Raw genomic sequence first — 20,751 nt, 5'->3', positions numbered from 1 at the left:
AGTTGCCACGTCTAGCACAGGGACTGGTAGAGAGACTGCAATTCTTAATTTGTTTTATTTTCTTGTTCAGAAAAGCTTCACTTTTTTTCCGTAAGACTCAAAAACTATTTTAAAATTCATCCTGATTATCAGTTTCTTTCTATTCTATGACTGTGGGATCAAATTACATGATATAGATGGGACATGAAGTCCCATCTTCAGAATCTTCGAATTATACATTTTCTTAATAAAGAAAGCTTACTATTTTAAAAATTAAATATTTTTAAAACAACCTCTGTCATCAAACACAGCATTGTCAGGCTATGCTGTGGTTGAAACCATTTTCAATGACAGTTGAGAGAGACTCCCTCTTACTGAGAGAGGCAGTCTGAGAAACAGATTAAATACTGAAACACTGGGATGTTCAGTAGGATGTCAGTGACTTCCACTCAAAGATCATGAGGGATCCACCTGGGATTGAACAAATTGAGCTTATTTCTAGTAGCAAATAGGGAGAACACAAGCAATGGGAAGCTTTTAGAATGGTGTGTTAGAAAATGTCTATAATTGGGCTGGGCATGATGGCTCACACCTGTAATCCCAGCACTTTGGGAGGCCAAGGTGAGTGAATCATGAGGTCAGGAGTTCAAGACCAGCCTGGCCAAACATGGTGCAAACCCTGTCTCTACAAAAAACACAAAAATTAGCTGGGTGTGGTGGCAGCATCTGTAATCCCAGCTAGTCGGAATGCTAAGGCAGGAGAATCACTTGAACCTGGGAGGTGGTGGTTGCAGTGAGACAAGATCAAGTCACTGCACTATAGGCTGGACATCTCAAAATAAATAAATAAATAAATAAAGTATCTATCATTGGCTGGGGACAGTGGCTCATGCCTATAATCTCAGCACTTTGGGAGGCTGAGGCTGGTGGATTGCTTGAGCCCGGGAGTTAGAGACCAACTTGGGCAACATGGCAAAACCCTGCCTCTACAGAAAATACAAAAATTCGCTGGGCATGGTGGCATACACCTATGGTCCCAGCTACTCGGGAGGCTGAGGTGAAAGGATTGCCTGAGCCTAAGAGGTCGAGGCTGTAGTAAGCCATGATTGCATTACTGCACTCAGCCTGGGGACAGAGTAAGACCTCGTGTCAAAAAAAAAAAAAAATCTATTTTAGAATTTAAGCTTGTGTCAGGTGATTTGGAGGGTGGTTCAAGAGAGTCGGATTTTGCTCTGGATTATATGCTGTCGGAAGCAGATGTAACTCTGATCTTATTTTTTTTAATTTAATTTTTTTTTTTTTTTTGAGATGGAGTCTTGCTCTTTCACCCAGGCTGGAGTGAAGTGGTGCAATCTCCGTTCACTGCAACCTCCAGCCCCCGGGTTCAAGTGATTCTTCTGCCTCAAACTCCTGAGAAGCTGAGATTACAAGTGCCCACCACCATGCCTGGCTAATTTTTGTATTTTTCATAGAGATGGGTTTTTGCCATGTTGGCCAGGCTGGTCTCAAACTTCTGACCTCAGTTGATATGCTTGCCTCGGCCTCCCTAAGTGCTAGGATTACAGGCATGAGCCACCACACCCGGCCTAATAGTTCTCATCTATCAGGCAGGAGGAAAAAGTCAAGGCTAAGGAAGCAGCAGTTACCACTAGGCTGGATAGGGAAGATTTTGGTAATTTTTGTGTCTGTCTTGGACAGTGTTCATGTTTTGCCTGTGTTGAGACATGGTTATAGAGGAGTCTTGTTTTTGTCTTCATCCATCATGGTCACAATGGTCTTGTCTGATATTGATGCTCTGTGAAGTTGTTTATAGGAGAACACCAGAGCATCCAGATCAGGAGCCACTTTTCTATTAGAATATTTTAGAAATTGTTTAAAATAAGAACCATCCCCCAAATTCCAGCATATAGATTGCCCTCTTTAGACCCCACCTCTTTCTCACCAGATATGCAGAGGCCATAGGCATTCCAGTTGAAAGTGTGAACTCTGACTCCAGGTAGCTGAGGCTGGAATACTGCTCTGGTCACCTCTTAACTGTTTGTGAACCTGAGCAAATTACTTACTGTGATGGCTAATTTTATGTGTCAGCTTGTCTGGGCTAAGAGATGCCCAGATAGCTGGTAAAACACTATCTCTGGGTATGTCTCTGGGGGCATTTCTGGAAGAGATTAGAATTTGAATTGGTAGACCAAGTAGAGATGATTAATCTTCTCAATGTGGGCAGGTATCATGCAATCCACTGGGGACCTAAATAGAACAAAAAAGCAGAAAAAGGGCAAATTTGCTGTCTTGCTGTTCAAGCTGAGACATCTATCTTCTCCTGCCCCATCCACATGGGTGCTTCTGGTTCTCAGGCCTTCAGTCTCAGAATGAATTACACTACCAGCTTATCTGATTTTCTAGCTGATTGATGGCAAAGTGTGGGGCTTCTTATCCTCTGTAATCATGTGAGCCAATTCCTATAATAAATCTCTCTCTCTCTCTCCATGTACGTATGTATAGATGTATAGTATGTATACATACATATATATACATATATACATACACACACACACATATATATACAGGTTCTGTTTCTTTGGAGAACCCTAATACATATATCTTTCTGTGTTTCATTTTCCTTACTTATAAAATGAGAAGAATGAAAAGGACCTATATTGTACAGTTAGGATGATGATTTTTTTGTTTTCTTTGTGTGTTTGCTTTTTTTTTTTTTTTTTTTTTTGAGATGGAAAGTCACTCTGTCTATTAGGCTGGAGTGCAGTGGCACAATCTCAGCTCACTGCAGCCTCCACCTCTCAGGTTCAAGTGATTCTCCTGCCTCAGCCTCTGGAGCAGCTGAGATTACAGGTGTGTGCCCCCACACCCGGCTAATTTTTTTTGAGACAGAGTTTTGTTCTTGTTACCCAGGCTGGAGTGCAATGGTACGATCTTGGCTCACTGCAAACTTCACCACCTGGGTTCAGGTGATTCTCCTGCCTCAGCTTTCCAAGTAGCTGGGTTACAGGCATGTGTCACCACATCAGATTACTTTTGTATTTTTAGTGCAAACGGGGTTTCACCAGGTTGGCCAGGCTAGTCTGGAACTCCTGACCTCAGGTGATCCACTCGCCTCGGCCTCCCAAAGTCCTGGGAGTGAGCCACGGCGCCCGACCTAGGGTAATGATTAAGTGAAGCAAATCCACATAAAGCTGTCAGGACAGTACCCAGCACAGAGGATTGCTCTGTTGTTAACGTTAGTATGGAATGTCCAGTAAATTCTCAAGTGCCTGGGCAGTTGTAAGAGCCTCTGGCTGTTGTCATTTCTTCTTTTTTGCGATGGAGTCTCGCTCTGTTACCCAGGCTGGAGTGCAGTGGTGCAATCTCAGCTCATTGCAACCTCCGCCTCCCAGGTTCAAGCAATTCTCTTGTCTCAGTCTCCCAAATAGTTGGAACTACAGGCGCATGCCATAATGCCCAGCTAATTTTTTGTATTTTTAGTAGAGACAGGGTTTTAGCATATTGGTCAGGCTGATCTTGAACGCCTGACCTAAGGTGATCCACCTGCCTCGGCCTCCCAAAGTGCTGGGATTACAGGCATGAGCCACCATGCCCAGCCATCATTTCTTCTGTATTCTCTTCTTTTCTCTCTGTGCTGCACACCTCCCCAACACAGGTCTTCTTGAAAGGTCCCTTTTATCATGTTACTGTTGAGTGACATGTTCCATGCTCACTCTCATTTACTGAGCTTGCACTGTCCATCAGGAATTGGGTTGGGCAGGGTATTCTTAGGGTTTTGCTTTATTCTCCTGCAGGACAGGCATTTTTAGTCCTACTTTACCACTTCAGAAGGAAACTGAAGAATGTCAGTAACTTACCAAAAGACACACAGTTTGTAAGTTGTAAAGCTGAGTTCACATGCAAAGTCATCTGACTTTAAAACCTTTTCCTCTCTGCATTCAGTCTCCCCCATGAAAGTTCAGCACCACAGAGTCTTCATTGTACAGCTCCTTCTGCCTTTCCAGCCTGACTTTTTTTTTTTTTTTTTTGAGACCGAATGTTACTCTGTCACCCAGGCTGGAGTGCAGTGGCGCAATCTCAGCTTGCTGCAACCGCCACCTCCCAGGTTCAAGAAATTCTTTGCCTCTGCTGCTACCTCCCAGGTAGCTGGGATCAGAGGTGCCCACCACCACACCTGGCTACTTTTTGTATTTTTAGTAGAGACAAGATTTCACCATCTTGGTCAGGTTGATTTTGAATTCCTGATCTCGTGATCCACCCACCTTGGCCTCCCTCCAGCCTGAATTCTAGCTATTCCTTATACAATCAAAGAGCATTATTGAGGGTCTAGCAGGCTCAGAGGAAGTCAAGAAGAAAAAGGCAGTTCAAATCTTTATTTTTCGAGGGGGAAGTAAAAAAAAAAAAGCACAACTAAACAAAGGCATGTGGCATAAACTAGGTGATAAATATTTGCTGAAGTGTCATAAATGTTCAGAGAAAAGGGCTGTGGGTGAGCATGAGCAGTCAGGAAGTAGTTCCCACCAGAAGTCAGGGAGTGGCTGTGGCTTCAAGCGTGGACCAAATTTGGACAAGAGAAGGATGCTCCTCATCTAACATTTGACCTCAGCGCAACCTGTTCTCTGCCATTTCTTCAGTCTCCCTCCATACCAGATGATCCTGGCCTGCGTCTGCACTTCCCTGCCTGTGCTTTCTTTGGACACTCCCTGCTTCCTTTCCCTCCCAGTGTGTAACGTGCTGGATGGTAGGAACACAGTGTTTTTCATCTTTTATCATCATCCACCAACACCTTTCTTCCTATGACCACACACACACACACACACGCACACACACACACACATACAGCATCTAGCACCATGCCTTGCTCACCTAAGACAGTCATATTTGTTTGTTGAACAAGTGAAGCAAAAGGTCCCGAGTTCTTATCTCAGTTTAACAATTTCACGGGTTCTTTTGGTATCATTTCTCAGGTACTGCACACATCCACCACCCCAAAAACATCCCAGACCAGGCCCTGATTGGCTGTCTGCCTCTGTCCATCCCTGGAAAATTCTGGACCTCAGTTCCCTCCTTTATGAACAGTGGGAGTGGCCCAGCCATGGTCCTCCTCCCCATGCTTAAGGATCATAGAGTCTCCAATGAAGTTTATTAAAAGTCCAGGGTTGACCTCATTTCCCAGAGATTCTGACACAAGTGTGGCGGCACAAATCTGGATTTTTATATGTATTCCAGGGGACTCTGAAGAAGAGCGTCATTGGGCTGCCCTTGGAGGAGAAACCCTATGCTAGGTGACCCAGCTAGTGTCTATGAATCTAGAGTGGAAAAGGATGACAGACCCTGTGTGAGGGGCTCCTGAAGGCATCTGGTTGGGGACAGACCTCTCCGGAGCACAGTCACATCTTAATTTTCAAAGCCATCCACTTGAAACCTAATGATCCAGTGTGTTTGCAGCGGTGGGACAATCAGCATCCCCCACCCCTCCTGGAGATGTGCTAATTCCACAGGGCCTCTTAACACTGTGGATTCCTCTCGCCTTCCCTGCTGTGCAGCAGGGGCTGATCCCGAATTAACTCAAGATCTGTTTTTTGTTTGTTTGTTCTTCAGGTGAAGGGGTTTCTATTTCTGATGAGGGCCCTCCTGCCTAAGACATCTCATTTGGGAAAGGCAGTGTTTGCTAAGCTCTTCGAGGCTCCAGGCTCCTGGAGAGGGAGCAATATGCCCACTGTGCTGGGGAGGAGGCCTTTGTAGTGTCGACTTGCTGTTTGTGTTTCTGGCTCTAAGGGAAGGGTTGCTCCTAATTAAAGGCATAAATGCTTTAATCCCTGGCCTGAGGGCTTCCCATAGCGCATTAGCTGTATTAGGGAGGAAATGGATTGTAATCCCTTTAATATAAGCCTGGAGGAACTCAAGGGCTTCTGATTGGGGAGAAGAATTTCCTCCTGTGATTTAACAATATTAACATGCTGAATTTGCATAGGCAGAAACTTGGGGCCCAGCTCTCTCCAGGCTATGGTGGGAGATGTGGGAGTCATTCTTAGATGACTTTTGGGTTGTTCTTGTTCCTATTTCTGTCGAATGAATGGTTACAATAATTAAACTCCTATAGTATACCAGACTAGGTGCGAAGTAATTGATATTTTCTTCTTTAGTTTTCACATCCAACCCTGTTGTATATGTGTTGGGCTATTTTTTCAATATGGCTATGTAGATTTAGAGGTGAATATCCTCACTGGAGGTAGCAGGGGAGAAGAAAGAATGATGCCTGTTGAGGGCCTTTTATGTGCCCCCTACTTTGTATAACCTGTTTATTGGATCTTGACCACACACCTTTTTTGTATTCTTTAACCTTTATTTTAACATAACCGTGCTTCTAGAAATACTCTCATATTTCTTATAAGAGTTTTCTAAAATAATATAATTTGGTTTATCTTACCTTACACAATTTGAACACAAAATTTGTATGTGATTTAAACTTTAAACAAAACAAAAGCAGGATTTGCTTTCTGGGTTACTTTCCTTCTCTTACAAATGTAGGAAAGATCCTCCCTTGCCTGCTGCTAGAGGAGACAATGAGAACCATGAAAAAATTTACCCTTTTGAGCTTGAGAAAAATCACATGTATTGCATTGTAAAAACTTAAGAATGGGTACAACATGATGTTTTGCAGTGTTTCAGGGCTAGCTTACTCAAGTGCAGTAACTACGTAGTAGTCTGGGGTGGAGGAAACCTGTGCAGGCATTGAGGATTTCAGTCTCAATGAAGAGGGCCCTGAGCTCCTGGGAGTGAAGTCGCTTGTCCACACTGCCATAACCAGTGGGTGGCTGAGCTGAGGGCCCAGCCCCTCCTGCAGGTGGTTGCACTAATGTTGCTGCATTGGCACTGAAGCCAGAAGATTCTGCAGAAACCTGACTGCAGTGAAGGTGGCACCAAAGGGGGCCAAAAAGAGGCCCAAATACATGGACCAGCAAGGCCTGAGCACAAGTGCCAGTGACCTTATCATCCTTCTGGCCTGATTTCCTTCTTGTTGCCCTTGAATGCTCCTTTTGGGAGGCACAGAATGCCTTTTAGTGTCAGGGCAGCGTTGCTCTGCAGGGCTACTTGGGAGGTTACATTACCCAAATTAGAGATATTATCCATCCTCCCTGTGAGCTTCAAGTGCCACCTATATCATTGGCAATTCCAGAGTATATAACATGTTCAGAACTTTCTTCTCTGAACCATAAATCCTTCTGCCCATGTGTTTACTCATCTCTTCTTGGAAACCACACAGGCTCCACAACTGGAATATGACCCCAACTGCAAGCATAGATTTATTCCTGGTATTAGTCCATTTTCTGTTGCTTGTAACAGAATACTTGAAACCGGGTAATTAAAAATGAAAAAAAAACTGACTAATTAATAAAGAAAAGTAATTTATTTCTCACAGTTATAAAGGCTGAGATGTCCAAGATCAAGGGGCCATATCTGGTGACAGCCTTCTTGCTGGTGGGGACTCTGCGGATTCCCAGAGCAGAGCAGAGCATCACCTGGTGAGGGGGCTGAGCATGCTAACCTGCTTGTTCAGGTCTCTTTCCCTCGTATTATAAAGATACCAGTTGCCCTCCCATGATAACCCATTAATTCATGAAGAGCCCTGATGACCCAGTCACCTCTTAAAGTCCCCACCTCTCAATCCTGCCACATAGAGGATTAAATTTCAACATGAGTTTTGGAGGGGGAAATATTCAAACCATAGCATTTCCCAAAAAGATACCTCTTTCTGCCTCTCCCACCTCATCAAAGGACCATCAGGCTCCAATGGCTTATTTGAGAAATCTGGGAATCTTTTTGACCCTACTCTGTTCTGCCACTGCCGCTTCCTGTTAATGATTAAATCCTATGTGGTCTACTTTCCTAACATCTTTCTCTCTCTCTCTCTCTCTCCCTCTCTTTTTGGTATTTTTAGTAGAGATGGAGTTTCACCATGTTGGCCAGGCTGGTCTCGAATGCCTGATCTTTTGATCCACCCGCCTCAGTCTCCCAAAGTGCTGGGATTGCAGGCGTGAGCCACTGCGCCCAGCTCCTAACGTCTCCTGAACCTGCTCACTTCTCTTCCTATTTACTGCCATCTCATCAAACTGTCCCAGACATCACCATCATCATCCAGTGGCTTGCAAAGGATAAAGTCAAGGTTCTTACTATACCTTGCTTGATGAGGTAGTACCCCTCTCTCCAGCCTCATCTAGAGCTGCCCTTGTCCCTCGTGGCTCTGCTCTAGCAGAGCGGCTTCTGTCCTACACGTGGGAAGTCTATTTCCTGCCCCAGGGTAATGAACAGAACTCTCCTTCCCCTTTAGAACTGAGCTAAAATGTCTTTACTTGAGGCAAGTCTTCTCTGACCAGCTCCCAAGACTGGACCAACCTCTGATTCTCCACATTTCTACTTCGTGGCTCTTGTTAAAATTGTAATGAAAGACTGACTTGTGTGATTATTTGCATATTTATCTGCCACCATACTGTAACTTCGTAAGGGCAGAGATAATTTCTCTTCTACTTCGTTACCCTAATTCCAGGCCCTTGCACAATGCCTAACATACAGCAGGAACTCAGAAAATATGGGCAAATATTGGTATGAAGAACACCAAGCACCTTCACAGACATATCTTTTAACTTCCTACAATCTTTTCAGGTAGGTGTTACTTCTGTTTTACAGATGATCAAACGGCCTTTTATTAATCTTACATAATTTACCCAAGGACATGAGGACAGTAAGTATCAGAATTTGAATTCAGGACTCCAAAATGTACTTTGTAATACTTTTATGAAAAATGCGTACTTGGGGGACAAAAATCACTTGCTACTCCCCAGCTGCCCTCTCCACTCTCATCCCTGTTGTCACTCTGTTCTTTGCCTTAGTCTTTTCCATTTCTTTAGTTTTATTTAATTCACAAGCACTTCTTAAATCCCCACCCTTAAGTGTCAGTGCACTGAGGAAAAAAATGTGAGACCCCACTCTTTCCCTCAAAAATCCTACAGTTAGTTAGGAGAAATAACTATGTGAGCCCTCCAACCTTGATGGCGTTAGCAAGAAAAGGAATGTACTGGCTCACAGAAACTGACGTGTAGATGTAGGTCCAGCTTCAGGCATGGTTGTACGTGTTAGTCAAAGTGCTGTTGCTGTTTCTGTCTCTTGGGTATTCTTTTCTTTGTGCTGATTTTATTATTGGCCTGGCTTTCTCCACACAGTGGCTTCAGGCAGCTTGAGACTCACATGGTTCTTGGTGCCTGCTGTTTCAGCTATTCCTTCCCAAGAGCTAGGGATGGCACTCATCAGCCCAGCGTGGATCATGAGCCTCTCCCCATCACTGCCCACAATCAATCACTGTGGCCTAGAGACTGGAATATTCTGGTGGCAACATGACCACTTAGAGTTGGAGTAGGATCTGCACCACCCACACCATGTGATCCCTGAAGGGGAGTGTCTTAGTCCATTTTTTTTTTTTTCTATAACAGAACACCACAGACTAATTTATAAAAAACAGAAGTTTAAGTTTGGGTGTGGTGGCTCACGCCTGTAATCCTAGCACTTTGGGCGGCCGAAGTGGGCAGATCACTTGAGTTCAGGAATTTGAGACCAGCCTGGCCAACATGGTAAAAACCCATCTCTACTAAAAATACCAAAAAGGTTAGTCAGGCATGGTGGTGCATGCCTGTAATCCTAGCTACTCAGGAGGCTGAGGTGGTGGGAGGATAGCTTGAACCTGTGAGGCAGAGGTTTCAGTGAGCCAAGATTGCACCTCTGCACACTCCAGCCTGGGCAACAGAGCAAGATTCCATCTTAATAAACAACACCAGCACTACTTAATAAAATAAAACCAGAAGACAAGAATAGAGAAAAAAGGATAAAAAGGAATGAGCAAAGTCTTCAAGAAATATGGGACTATGTGAAAAGACCTAATTTACATTTGATAGGTGCACCTGAATGCGACAGAGAGAATGAATCCAAGCTGGAAAATACTCTTCAGGATATTATTCAGGAAAACTTTCTGAATCTATCAAAGCAGGACAATATTCAACCCCAGGTAATACAGAGAACACCACAAAGATATTCCTCAAGAAGAGCAACCCCAAGGCACATAATCGTCAGATTCACCAGGGTTGAAACGAAGGAGAAAATACTAAGGGCAGCCAGAGAGAAAGGTCAGGTTACCCACAAAGGGAAGCCTATTAGACTTACAGCAGATCTCTCAGCAGAAACCCTACAAGCCAGAAGAGAGTAGGGGCTGATATTCAACATCCTTAAAGAACAGAACTTTCAGCCCAGAATTTCATATCCTGCCAAACTAAGCTTCACCACTGAAGGAAAAATAAAATCTTTTATGAACAAGCAAGTACTCAGAGATTTTATTACCACCAGGCCGACTTTACAAGAGCTTCTGAAAGAAGCATTATACATAGAAAGAAACAACCAGTATGAGCCTTTCTAAAAATATACCAAAAAGTAAAGAGCATCAGCATAAAGAAGAATTTACATCAACGAATGGATAAAATAGCCAGTTAACATCAAATGGCGGTAACCCTATATTTAAGTCAACTAAATCCTCCAATCTTAGATACAGCCCAAACCCAATGGTATGCTACATCCAGACCCATTTCACATCCAAAGATACACAAAGACTTAAAACAAAGGGATGGAGAAAGATTTACCAACCAAATGGAGAGCAAAAATAAATAAATAAATAAAAAGCAGGAGTTGCAATTCTTGCATCTGATAAAATAGATTTCAAAGCAACAAAGATATAGTGGTAAGAGGATCAATGCAACAATAAGAGCTAACAGGGCTGGGTGCGGTGGCTCATGCCTGCAATCCCAGCACTTTGGGAGGCCGAGGCGGGTGGATCACGAGGTCAAGAGATCGAGACCATCCTGGTCAAGATGGTGAAACCCCGTCTCTACTAAAAATACAAAAAAATAGCTGGGCATGGTGGCGTGTGCCTGTAATCCCAGCTACTCAGGAGGCTGAGGCAAAAGAATTGCCTGAACCCAGGAGGTGGAGGTTGCGGTGAGCTGAGATCGAGCCATTGCACTCCAGCCTGGGTAACGAGAGTGAAACTCCGTCTCAAAAAAAAAAAGAGCTAATGATCCTAACACCCAGATACATAAGTCTCATAAAGAGATTTAGACTCAACGAGACAGAAAATTAATAAAGATATCCGGACTTGAACTCAGATCCAAAACAAGTAAACTCAATAAATATTTATAGAGCTCTCCATTTTAAATACACAAAATATTGATCAGCCATTATTAATATCCATTTTTAGAATAAAGCTACATTCCCATTTTCTCTCCCTCTTTTTCTTCCTCTATCTTCCTCCCCTTCATTCCTTTTTTCTTTCTAAAAAAAAAAAAAAAAAAACAACACCAGCAAAACCCGGAAGTTTATTTGGCTCATGGTTTTGGAGGCTGGGAAGTTCAAGGGTATGGCAGCAGTTTCTGGAAGGGCCTTTCATACCACATCATAACATGGTACAGAAGTGGGAGGGCAAGTGAGCACATGCGAAATTCACGAAATGTGAGGGGCGGCCTCACTTTACTTTATAACAACTAGCTCTTGGGGTAACTAATCCAGTCCCGAGAGAGCAATAACTCACTCACTATGGTGAGAATTAATGCAGTCTCAAGAGAGCAGCATTAATGCCTCTTAACCACCTAATCAAATCTTAAAGTCCCAACAGTGCCATGCTAGGGACCAAATTTCCAACATGTGAATTCTGTGGTCACACTCAAACCAAAGAAAGGCAAGCAATTGTTCTCTGAGGGGAAGTTGGCACTCCATTAAAGAAAGAAGAAGAATGCTGGAGATTCCTAGCCGACTCAATGGCTTGATTTTGGCCATCATTCAGTCCTTTCTAGGGACATGGCTGGTTCTTGTTCTTAGTGGTTACTGCCTTTAGGCTTTGCACTAGCTGATTGCTGTGTCTGGAACCCTTTATCCTCAGGGTCTTTGCATGGCTGGTTCGTTCCCGTGCTTCAGATCTCTACTGTAACATCGCTCTCTCAGAGAGACCTTCTTGGACCTCCCATCTAAAAGCCCACTAGTCATTCTCTTGTGTATCACTGGGCTTATTTGCTCTATCTAATGGAGGGTGACTTGCTTATTATTGTGTTTGCTCTGTGTTTTCATATCACCAGAATGTAAGCAGAGACTTCCATCTATTTTGGTCACTCTTGAATCTATAAAGTTCAGAAGCATGCCCAAACACAAACTAAGTGCTCAGTAAATATTGGTTGGATAGATGAGTCTATGGTGATACCTAGTGAGGTCAAGGAAAGCTTCATGGAGAAGGTGTCCATTAAAGAAGGTGGATTATTAAAATTATATATATAATATAACATATAACATATAAAATGTTTAATATTATATATAGCATATATAAAATTAAGTATACATATGTATATACAAATTACATAAAATAGCAAGTTGGTACTGACAAAAAGAAAAATACAAAAAAGAAAAAAATTACATAAAATATAAAATATATATAAGTAGATATGAAATTACATATATATAACAAAGTTTATCGTTATAATCACTTTTATGTGCATAATTCAGTGGCATTAAGTACATTCACAATGCGCAACCATCACCACCATCCATCCCCAGAACTTTTTTTAATCTTCTGAAACAGAAACTTCATACCCATTAAACAATAACTTCCCGTTCCTCTCCTCAGTCTCTGGCAACCATTATTCTACTTTCTATCTCTATAAATTGTACTTCCCTAAGTACCTCACACAAGTGGCATCATCCCGCATTTGTCTTTTTATCTATGCTGTATGTATCAAGGTTTATTTATGCTGTAGCATGTGTCAATATTGCCTTCCTTTATTTTTATTTTTTTTGAGATGGAGTCTTGCTCTGTCACACAGGCTGGAGTGCAGTGGTGTGATCTTGGCTCATTGCAACCTCCACCTCCTCGGTTGAAGTGATTCTCCTGCTTCAGCCTCCCAAGTAGCTGGGACTACAGGCGTGCACCACCATGCCCGGGTAATTTTTGTATTTTTAGTAGAGTCAGGGTTTCACCATGTTAGCCAGGCTGGTCTGGAACTCCTGACCTCACAAGGTCACGTCGGCTTCCCAAAGTGCTGGGATTACAGGCATGAGCCACACTCCAGGCCTCCCTTTTAAGACTGAATAATATTCCATTGCACATGTATACCACATCCATTCATCTCTGATGGACATTTGAGTTGTTTCTACCTTTTGGCTATTGTGACTCATTGTGAACATTGGTTCCATTTGAGTCCCTGCTTCTGATTCTTTTTGACTTATAACTACAAGTAGAATTGCAAAACGATATGGTTTTAATTTCTCCACATCCTCACCAACACTTGTTTCTCTACAAAGCCACACACCATGAATGTCAAAAAGTATGACATTTTGACAATTTTGAGCCAGGGTTTCAGGCAGCAGAGGTCTGTGGGGGCAAGCTATGGTATGAGGTAGATTCAGTCACACACAGTCTGATGTTATAAACCACATGGGCTCTATTTACCGTCCTCTCCTAGGAATAGAAAGATTCTGTAGAGTATCAGAAAGCTCTGGTCCCCAAGACCTTCCAGTGCTGCCAGGATTCCTGTTGGCTCTGGTGAGCCAGGGACAGGGGAACTGACCTGCAGGCAGCCTGAGCAGCCACCCACCTCACAATGATAGGGACCGTCATCACACAGGTCAGGGCTCAACTCAAAGATAGGCGTGGCAGTGGGATGCAGCAGCAGGACTCTCCATGTGGCAAGGGCACCTGGAGGTGGGACGGCAGGAGCGCCATCTTGCCCTGGCAGAAGGGGTAGGCTCTGTCTGCGTAGCAGCTGGTCCCCAGTCCTAGGAGAGAAGCTGTCTGTGAGCAAAAGGGAGGGGACACAGAAGTTGGTTGAGGTCCAGGCACCACCCTGCTGGGCCACAGTCTGCTGAGGGAGTGGGGCTTAGGGGAGGGTTCCCAGGGAATGCATTGGAGTACCCATCAAAGCTCTAGGGGCCCATGTACACAAGGGGTCTGGGCAGTGAGGTATCCCTAGGACTTCAGGGCTAGAAGGAAGGGTCAGGGTTAGGCCTATAAACTGTTGTTCAACTGGGAATGCAGAGCCTTTCAACTTTCTTCACCTTGGATACTCCCCTCCTGAATCAAGGTGGCTCTGAGTCCCAGGCCTGGGCCTTCCTCCATCCAGGAGGAGTACTGAAGCCTGGTTCACAGGAACCTGTGAGCTAGAGCCAGTTCATATTGGCTCACAAGAGCCCATCCTGCTCATATCTGTGCAACTCAGTGCCAATGACATTATATTGATGGCCTGAAGTGAGCCATGATAGGAGCCTTCACACCATAGAAATTGGCAGATGCTATAAACCCAGGGCCTATTTTCCCCAGAAACACGGTTGTCAAGCATTTTCCAGAACATCACTTGCCCTAAGATCAGATTTCCCTCTCAAACAGTAAACCTGATCTGTAAATGTGATCTTTTAAACAGCCCTCATTCCTCCTGAGTCCTGCTCCAGTTCCTTTGTCCCAGGGACCCTGGTATCACCATGAACCCCTTGATGATGGAGTGTGACATGCAGAGTGGGAGCCCAGGGAAGGTGGGGAGGAGTGGGCTAAGAAAGCTGGGACAGCCATGCTTGGTTGGCACAGCTTGAAGATAGTGGCTACTTCCCTTGTCTGTGGCAGAGCAGGGCTAAACAACTTGTCTGTGTCTAGGTCTTTTGCCATGGCACGTGTGATATACCCAGGACAGGTAAGTGATGTGGTTTCTGTCCCCTGTGACTGTCTCAGTGTTGGTAGCCTCAGCAAGTCCCTGGAAGGGCCAGGCTTCTTGTGGCTCCCTGTGCTCATCTTTGTGGAATGATAGTTTTGGGATTTTTTTTTCTTTTGTTTTTGGTGTTTTTTGTTTGTTTTTGTACAAGAAGAAGAGAACTCAGTTCTCTTCTTTATAATTTTCTGGGGGTTAAGTTACTACTCAGCATGCACTTATTAGGCACTCACAGTGTACCAGCCACTGTGCTGGGCTTTGGGACTGCAGAGATGTCTAAGGACGCTAAACCTGATATAGTGAACTTCATCATATCCATCACAGGATACTCTGTAAGTGCTGTTGTGCAGGGTTGTAAGGAACAGGAAAAGACTTAACTCTTGGGAGGTAGAGAATAAAAGAATGGGAGAGATGTTTTGGGGAAGTGACATTTAGTCTGGGTCTTGGAGGATAGGTAGGAGTTTGTTAGTCTGTGATAGGCAACTTGCATTTTCATTAGGAGATAGGAAAGAACACATGCCAACCCATGCGAGTGGGAGAAAGTGAGGCTGGAGTAGAGAGGGCGGGGAGATGATGGGATGGTCAGAGTGGGTCACAACCAGATCCTCTGGGCTCTGAATGTCAGGCCCCAAAGTTGGTCTTTGTCTTACAAACAGCAAGAAGCCATGAATGGCTTTAAGAGGAGTGCAAAGAGGGATTCTCTTGTCTTTATTCTCCTTGTGCTTTAGGACTCTGTGGATTTAGACATATACCAAAGCTCCCACATGGTCGACTATCAGCCCTATGGGAAGCACAAATACTCCAGGGTCACACTGCAAGAGGTAGGAAGCCATGCAAGTCCTTTCATTCAATCAACTGTCCACTGAAATCCTCTCTATTGCTTCATTTGTATTACAAATGTGGACATTTGGGCACTTGTTAGAACAATATTCAATGCCAGGAGATGTGACTTAGAGGTCTTTTATGTGCATGTGCATGTATGTGTGTGGATGTTTTCAAATGTACATCAAATATGTCATGCATACAAAACATTGTAAATAATACACATTTAAAGGTTAAATAACACTGATAAAACAAACACCGATGAAACCATTACAGACAGCTTAAAACCTGGCACGTCAACATTAGCAGTACCTTAGAGCCTCTTGGGTGGCCCACAAACTTACCCCTCCTCCCATCTCCAGAAGTGGTTAATCATTCCCTTGTAGGCCAGGTGTGGTGGCCTGTAATACTAGCATTTTGGGAGGCCAGGAGTTCAAGACCAGCCTGGCTGACATGGCAAAATTCCGTCTCTACAAAAATACAAAAATTAGCCTGGTATGTTGGTGCACACTTGTATTCTCAGCTGCTTGGGAGGCTGAGACATAAGAATCACTTGAACCCGGGAGGTGGAGCAAGACTCTGTTTCCAAAAGCAAAACAAAACAAAATTCCCTGTGTGCTTTTCTAAAAACTCATTTGACCTTGTATGTATATATCCCTTCAAACAAATTGTTTGGTTTTGCCTTTTTGAACTTTATTTGTCACTTTTTGCCAAACATTATGGCATATTATTCATTTTCTCCTGCATAGTGTTACATTGCATGAATATGCCGCAGCATACTGTATTTGTCTTTTCTGTATCTGTCTCTTCTTATTGGTGGACATTTGCATGCTTTATTCCTCCTCTTCCCACTCCCAAATGCTGCACTGAAAATGAGATGAGACACATCCTAATGTTCAAGAGTTTCTCCATTCCAGGAGTGGAATTGTTTGTCATTGAGTATTAGGTAAAATCACTGTTTTCCAAAGTGGTTGCACCAATTTACATTATGGCTAGCTGGAGATGGTTACTTTTGTTGCTCTGCAATCTTGCCATTGCTTGGTATTAGCAGACATTTTAATTTTTGCCAATTTGGTGGGTGCAATATCATATTTTCCTATGGTCATAATTTTCTTTTCACTTACTATTAATGAGGTTGGACACCTTTTCATTTATTGATGGAGATTTGTTCTATAAAATGTCTGTTCATGTATTTTGCTCATTTTTCTACTGGGTTGCTTGTCTTTTATTATTATTATTAATTTGCAGGAGTTTTTAAAAAGATTCTAAGCATTTTTCTTTTTTTTTTTTTGCAACAGAATCTGGCTCTGTTACCCAGGCTGGAGTGCAGTGGTGCCATCTCAGCTTACTGCAACTTCTGCCTCCCAGGTTCAAGCGATTGTCCTGCCTCAGCCTCCCAAGTAGCTGGGATTGCAGGCATGCACCACCACACCCAGCCAAATTTCGTATTTTTAGTACAAATGAGGTTTCCCCTCGTTGGCAAGGCTGGTCTAGAACTCCTGACCTCAAGTGATCCACCTGCCTCAGCCTCCCAACGTGCTGGGATTACAGGTGTGGGCCACCATGCCTGGCCCTAAGCATTTTTCATTTCTCAGTTATGTATGTTATATGTGGATAAACTCTTCTCCAGTTTGTGGTTTGTCTTTGCACTAAATTTTTCAGGGAGTGTGAATTCTTTTTTTGTTTGTTTATCTTTTTTTAATTTGAGACAGAGTTTTGCTCTTGTTTTTTAGGCTGAAGTGCAGTGGCGCAATCCTTGGTTCAAGGATTTGAAACCTCTGCCTCCTTGGTTCAAGCAATTCTCCTGCCTCAGTCTCCTGAGTAGCTGGCATTACAGGCACCCGCCACCACGCCTGGCTAATTTTGTATTTTTAGTAGAGACGAGGTGTCTCCACGTTGGTCAGGCTGGTCTTCAACTCCCGACCTCAGGTGATCTGCCTGCCTTGGCCTCCCAAACTGGTGGGATTACAGGTGTGAGCCACTGCACCTGGTCTCAATTTCTTATTTTTAATATAGTTAGATTTATCATTTTTTTTCCTTTATCATTTTCTCTTTTTAAGATTGCTTAAAAATCTTTTCCTGTCCTGCGATTTCCCTACTAAAAAAAAGATCTAAACAAATAAAGATGGATCAATTTCTAAGATGTTATTTAATGGAAGCAAAGTGTGGAATGGAATATTCATTACTTGTGTACAAACCAAGGGAAGAAGATATGCACATACATGTTGATATGCATATAAAATATTTCTAGAAAGATACAAAAAGCACTGATAGCAGTGGTTGTCTCTGGAGATGGAAACTGAGGGAGGAGGAGAGTGGAAAAGACTAATTTTTTACTATAAACTCTTTCACGTAATTTCAGTATTTTCTCTGTTGTATATATTACCATTCAAGGACTAATTTAAAGTTTTTTAAAAACTAAAAAAAGAAGGATGGGCTCTGTCTTAGATGCTTCCAAGAAAAGCTACACTGTCTCTCGTCTCTGTCACCCCTCCACTCACGTGTGATTTGTTTCCACAGCAGGCAAAGCTCGACGCTCAACTCCGGGACAAAGAGTTTTATAGGCCCATCCCCAACCCTAACCCCAAGCTAACGGATGGATATCCTGCCTTCAAAAGACCCCACATGACTGCCAGAGACCTAGGGCTCCCCGGCTTCTTCCCATCACAGGACCATGAGGCCACAAAGGAGGACAAGTATAAGTTCACCAGCACCTGCCATTTCACATATCCAGCTTCCCATGATCTGAACCTGGCTGAGAGTGACCCCAACCAGGTCTTCCAGAGTGCTGACTTTCCGTGCCTTCTGGATCCCAAACACCAGCCTGCTGCAGAGATGGGCAAAGGCTACCTGCTACTGCCAGGGTGTCCCTGTCCTCATCACCATATAGGCAAGGTCCCCATCTTGAACCGGTGGGGACCCTTGATGCCATTTTACCAGTAGGAAGGATGAAAATATCTTCCAAGGTCTCTTCTAAGGGCATGTGGAAATCCTATGCCCTTGGAGTACAGAGAAGAGAACTGAAAATAAAACTGGAAAGATGTTCCAACTTCACTGGGACCCTGGGACCTGCTCATTCTACCTTCCTCCCTGGCCTGCCCTGGCTACAGCATGCCCATTTTGGAGGGAGGAAGAGAGGGAAGGAGGAGAAATCAGTGTGTATTTAGAACTGAAATTTGTGTCATGTTTCATTATAATTAAGAGTCCTGGTCAGGCACAGTGGCTCGCACCTGTAATCCCAGCACTTTGGGAGGCCAAGGTGGGTGGATCATCTGAGGTCAGGAGTTCGAGACCAGCCTGGCCAACATGGTAAAACCCCATCTCTACTAAAAATATAAAAATTAGCTGGGTGTGGTGGCTCAGACCTATAGTCCCAGCTACTCAGAAGGCCGAAGCATGAGAATCGCTTGAACCCAGGAGGCAGAGGTTGCAGTGAGCTGAGATGGTGCCACTTCCAGCCTGGGCAACAGAGGGAGACTCAGCTTCAAAAAAAAAAAAAAAAAAAAAAAATTCCTGCTGTAAAGATTCTTACTGTTTTAAGCATTTATTTATAAAGTGGGAAAAAGCACGTTTCCCTCAGTCATCTAGATAATGGGTGTGATTGCAAAACCTGAGGTGCTATTGGATAACTTTTCCCCTCAATACTCTTAGTTTAGTTTACCCACCACTACTACTTTGTAGCAATGAATGGCAACAGTTTAGAGGGCATTGTTTCATACTTTTCTTCTTGCTCAGTGGAATGCATGTAAACACACATATGTATCAGTGAGGAAATAGGTTAAGCTGCTGTAACAAAGAGAACCAAAACACAGTGGCTTGACCAACATGCTAGATTATTTATCTCTTGCCTAACAGTTCAGAGGTAGACAGTTACGAGGGTAGAATATGTTTGTTGTGGCTTCTATCTTCAGGCCCAAGGTAGATGCTATGGACTGAATTATGTATCCTACAAATACATATGTTGGAACTCTAACCCCCAACGTGATTGTATTTGGAGATAAAGCTTTTGGGAGGTAATTAGGTCAATTGAGGTCATAAGAGTAGGGCCCTAATCCAGTAGGACACCTCTTCTAATAGGTGTCCTTGTTAGAAAAGGAAGAGAGAGAGAGATCTCTCTATCCATGTGTGCGTACTGAGGAATGGCCATGGGAAGACACTTTGAAGGCAATTGTGTCCAAGCCAGGAAGAGAGCCCCCACCAGAGACCAAACCCTGCTCGATCTTGAACTTGGACTTTCCAGCCTCCCAAACTGTGAAAAAATAAATTTCTGTTGTTTCAGTTGCCCAGTCTGTGGTATTTTGTTATGGCAGCCCAAGCTGACTGATACAGTGGCTGATTCGGTTGTTGACATTTTTCAGGTAGCAGAAAAAAGAATAACCAGGGGATACAGATAATTTTCCTTTGAGGTGCACAATGCAGAAATGACATTCTTCACTTACTATCTTGTCCCCTTGTCAGAGCTTAGCTATATGGTCATACCAAACCCCAAGGAAGGCTGGGAAGTATCATCTTTATTCTGGATGGCAATGTCCCCAACTAAGAATGAGGGGTTTATTGGTTTAGAAGGAGAGGACAGATTTTTGTTGTGACTATCCAGCTTTGCACAGTATGTGAGAAATCTTTTGTTTTGGGATCATACCGCACACCAGTGTTTCCCCTAGGGAATCTTATTAAAATGCAAGTTTTAGTTCTGTAGTTCTGGGGTGTAGATTCAGCATTTCCAAGAAGCTCTCACTATTCTATTTCCTACTTCCATGAGATCAACTTTTTAAAAGACTCCATAGATGAGTGAGAACGCGCATGATGCCAATGCTGCAAGACTGTGGCCACACTGCAGTAGCCAGGCTGGGCACAACACTCTGCATGCTTATTTTCTCCCCACTTATAGAGATAATTATTTTTAATAACTGCCTAATATTCCATTGAATTGATGGATATTGATTTACTACAATTTCCTTATTAGGGGATAGTCACGCGTTTCCAATTTTTCCTATACACATTGTGCTGCAATAACTATTCACGAACATATATCCTTACCTATTGATTTTTCTTTTTTGAGATAGAATCTCGTTTTATTGCCCAGGCTGAAGAGAAGTGGCACCATCTCAGCTCACTGCAACCTCTGTCTCCCAGGTTCAAGTGATTCTTCTGCCTCAACCTCCCAAGTAGCTGG

At 43.5% G+C, this 20,751-nt stretch overlaps 1 protein-coding gene and 1 long non-coding RNA gene across 4 annotated transcripts in view; one reads left to right on the top strand and one right to left on the bottom strand.

The window, feature by feature from the left end:
- LOC118147252 (uncharacterized) overlaps positions 1-13,597 on the bottom strand; it is a 45,024-nt gene extending 31,427 nt beyond the window's left edge. Inside the window, exon 1 of the long non-coding RNA XR_004733452.2 lies at positions 13,511-13,597. This is a non-coding gene — a long non-coding RNA (uncharacterized LOC118147252). The remainder of the gene's footprint in view (positions 1-13,510) is intronic.
- A 118-nt stretch (positions 13,598-13,715) lies between these two features.
- Positions 13,716-18,632, top strand: SPMIP9 (sperm microtubule inner protein 9). 3 transcript variants are annotated; one of them, XM_035272015.3, is made up of 4 exons: positions 13,716-13,801; positions 14,705-14,741; positions 15,485-15,577; positions 18,099-18,632. In XM_035272015.3, exons 1-4 carry the CDS (start codon positions 13,722-13,724, stop codon positions 18,519-18,521), a joined length of 633 nt encoding a protein of 210 aa, XP_035127906.1. In that variant the 5' UTR covers positions 13,716-13,721; the 3' UTR covers positions 18,522-18,632. The 3 variants fall into 3 exon arrangements, with proteins under 3 accessions (XP_035127906.1, XP_002757571.1, XP_035127908.1); XM_002757525.5 differs by having other exon boundaries at positions 13,716-13,854; XM_035272017.3 differs by lacking the exon at positions 15,485-15,577.
- The last annotated feature ends 2,119 nt before the right edge of the window (positions 18,633-20,751 follow it).

This window comes from Callithrix jacchus, chromosome 14, assembly GCF_049354715.1.
Source record: "Callithrix jacchus isolate 240 chromosome 14, calJac240_pri, whole genome shotgun sequence".
Taxonomy (NCBI): Eukaryota; Metazoa; Chordata; class Mammalia; order Primates; family Cebidae; genus Callithrix; species Callithrix jacchus.
This window is presented reverse-complemented; position numbering and strand designations above follow the sequence as displayed.

What these genes read in the sequence shown, in the direction of transcription:
- SPMIP9 (XM_035272015.3), top strand. Translation starts at nt 13,722, where the DNA reads ATGCAGCAGCAGGACTCTCCATGTGGCAAGGGCACCTGGAGGTGGGAC. An exon ending in GTGTGATATACCCAGGACAG is followed by an intron (nt 14,742 to 15,484) that starts GTAAGTGATGTG and finishes CTTGTGCTTTAG; the next exon opens with GACTCTGTGGATTTAGACAT. An exon ending in CCAGGGTCACACTGCAAGAG is followed by an intron (nt 15,578 to 18,098) that starts GTAGGAAGCCAT and finishes TTGTTTCCACAG; the next exon opens with CAGGCAAAGCTCGACGCTCA.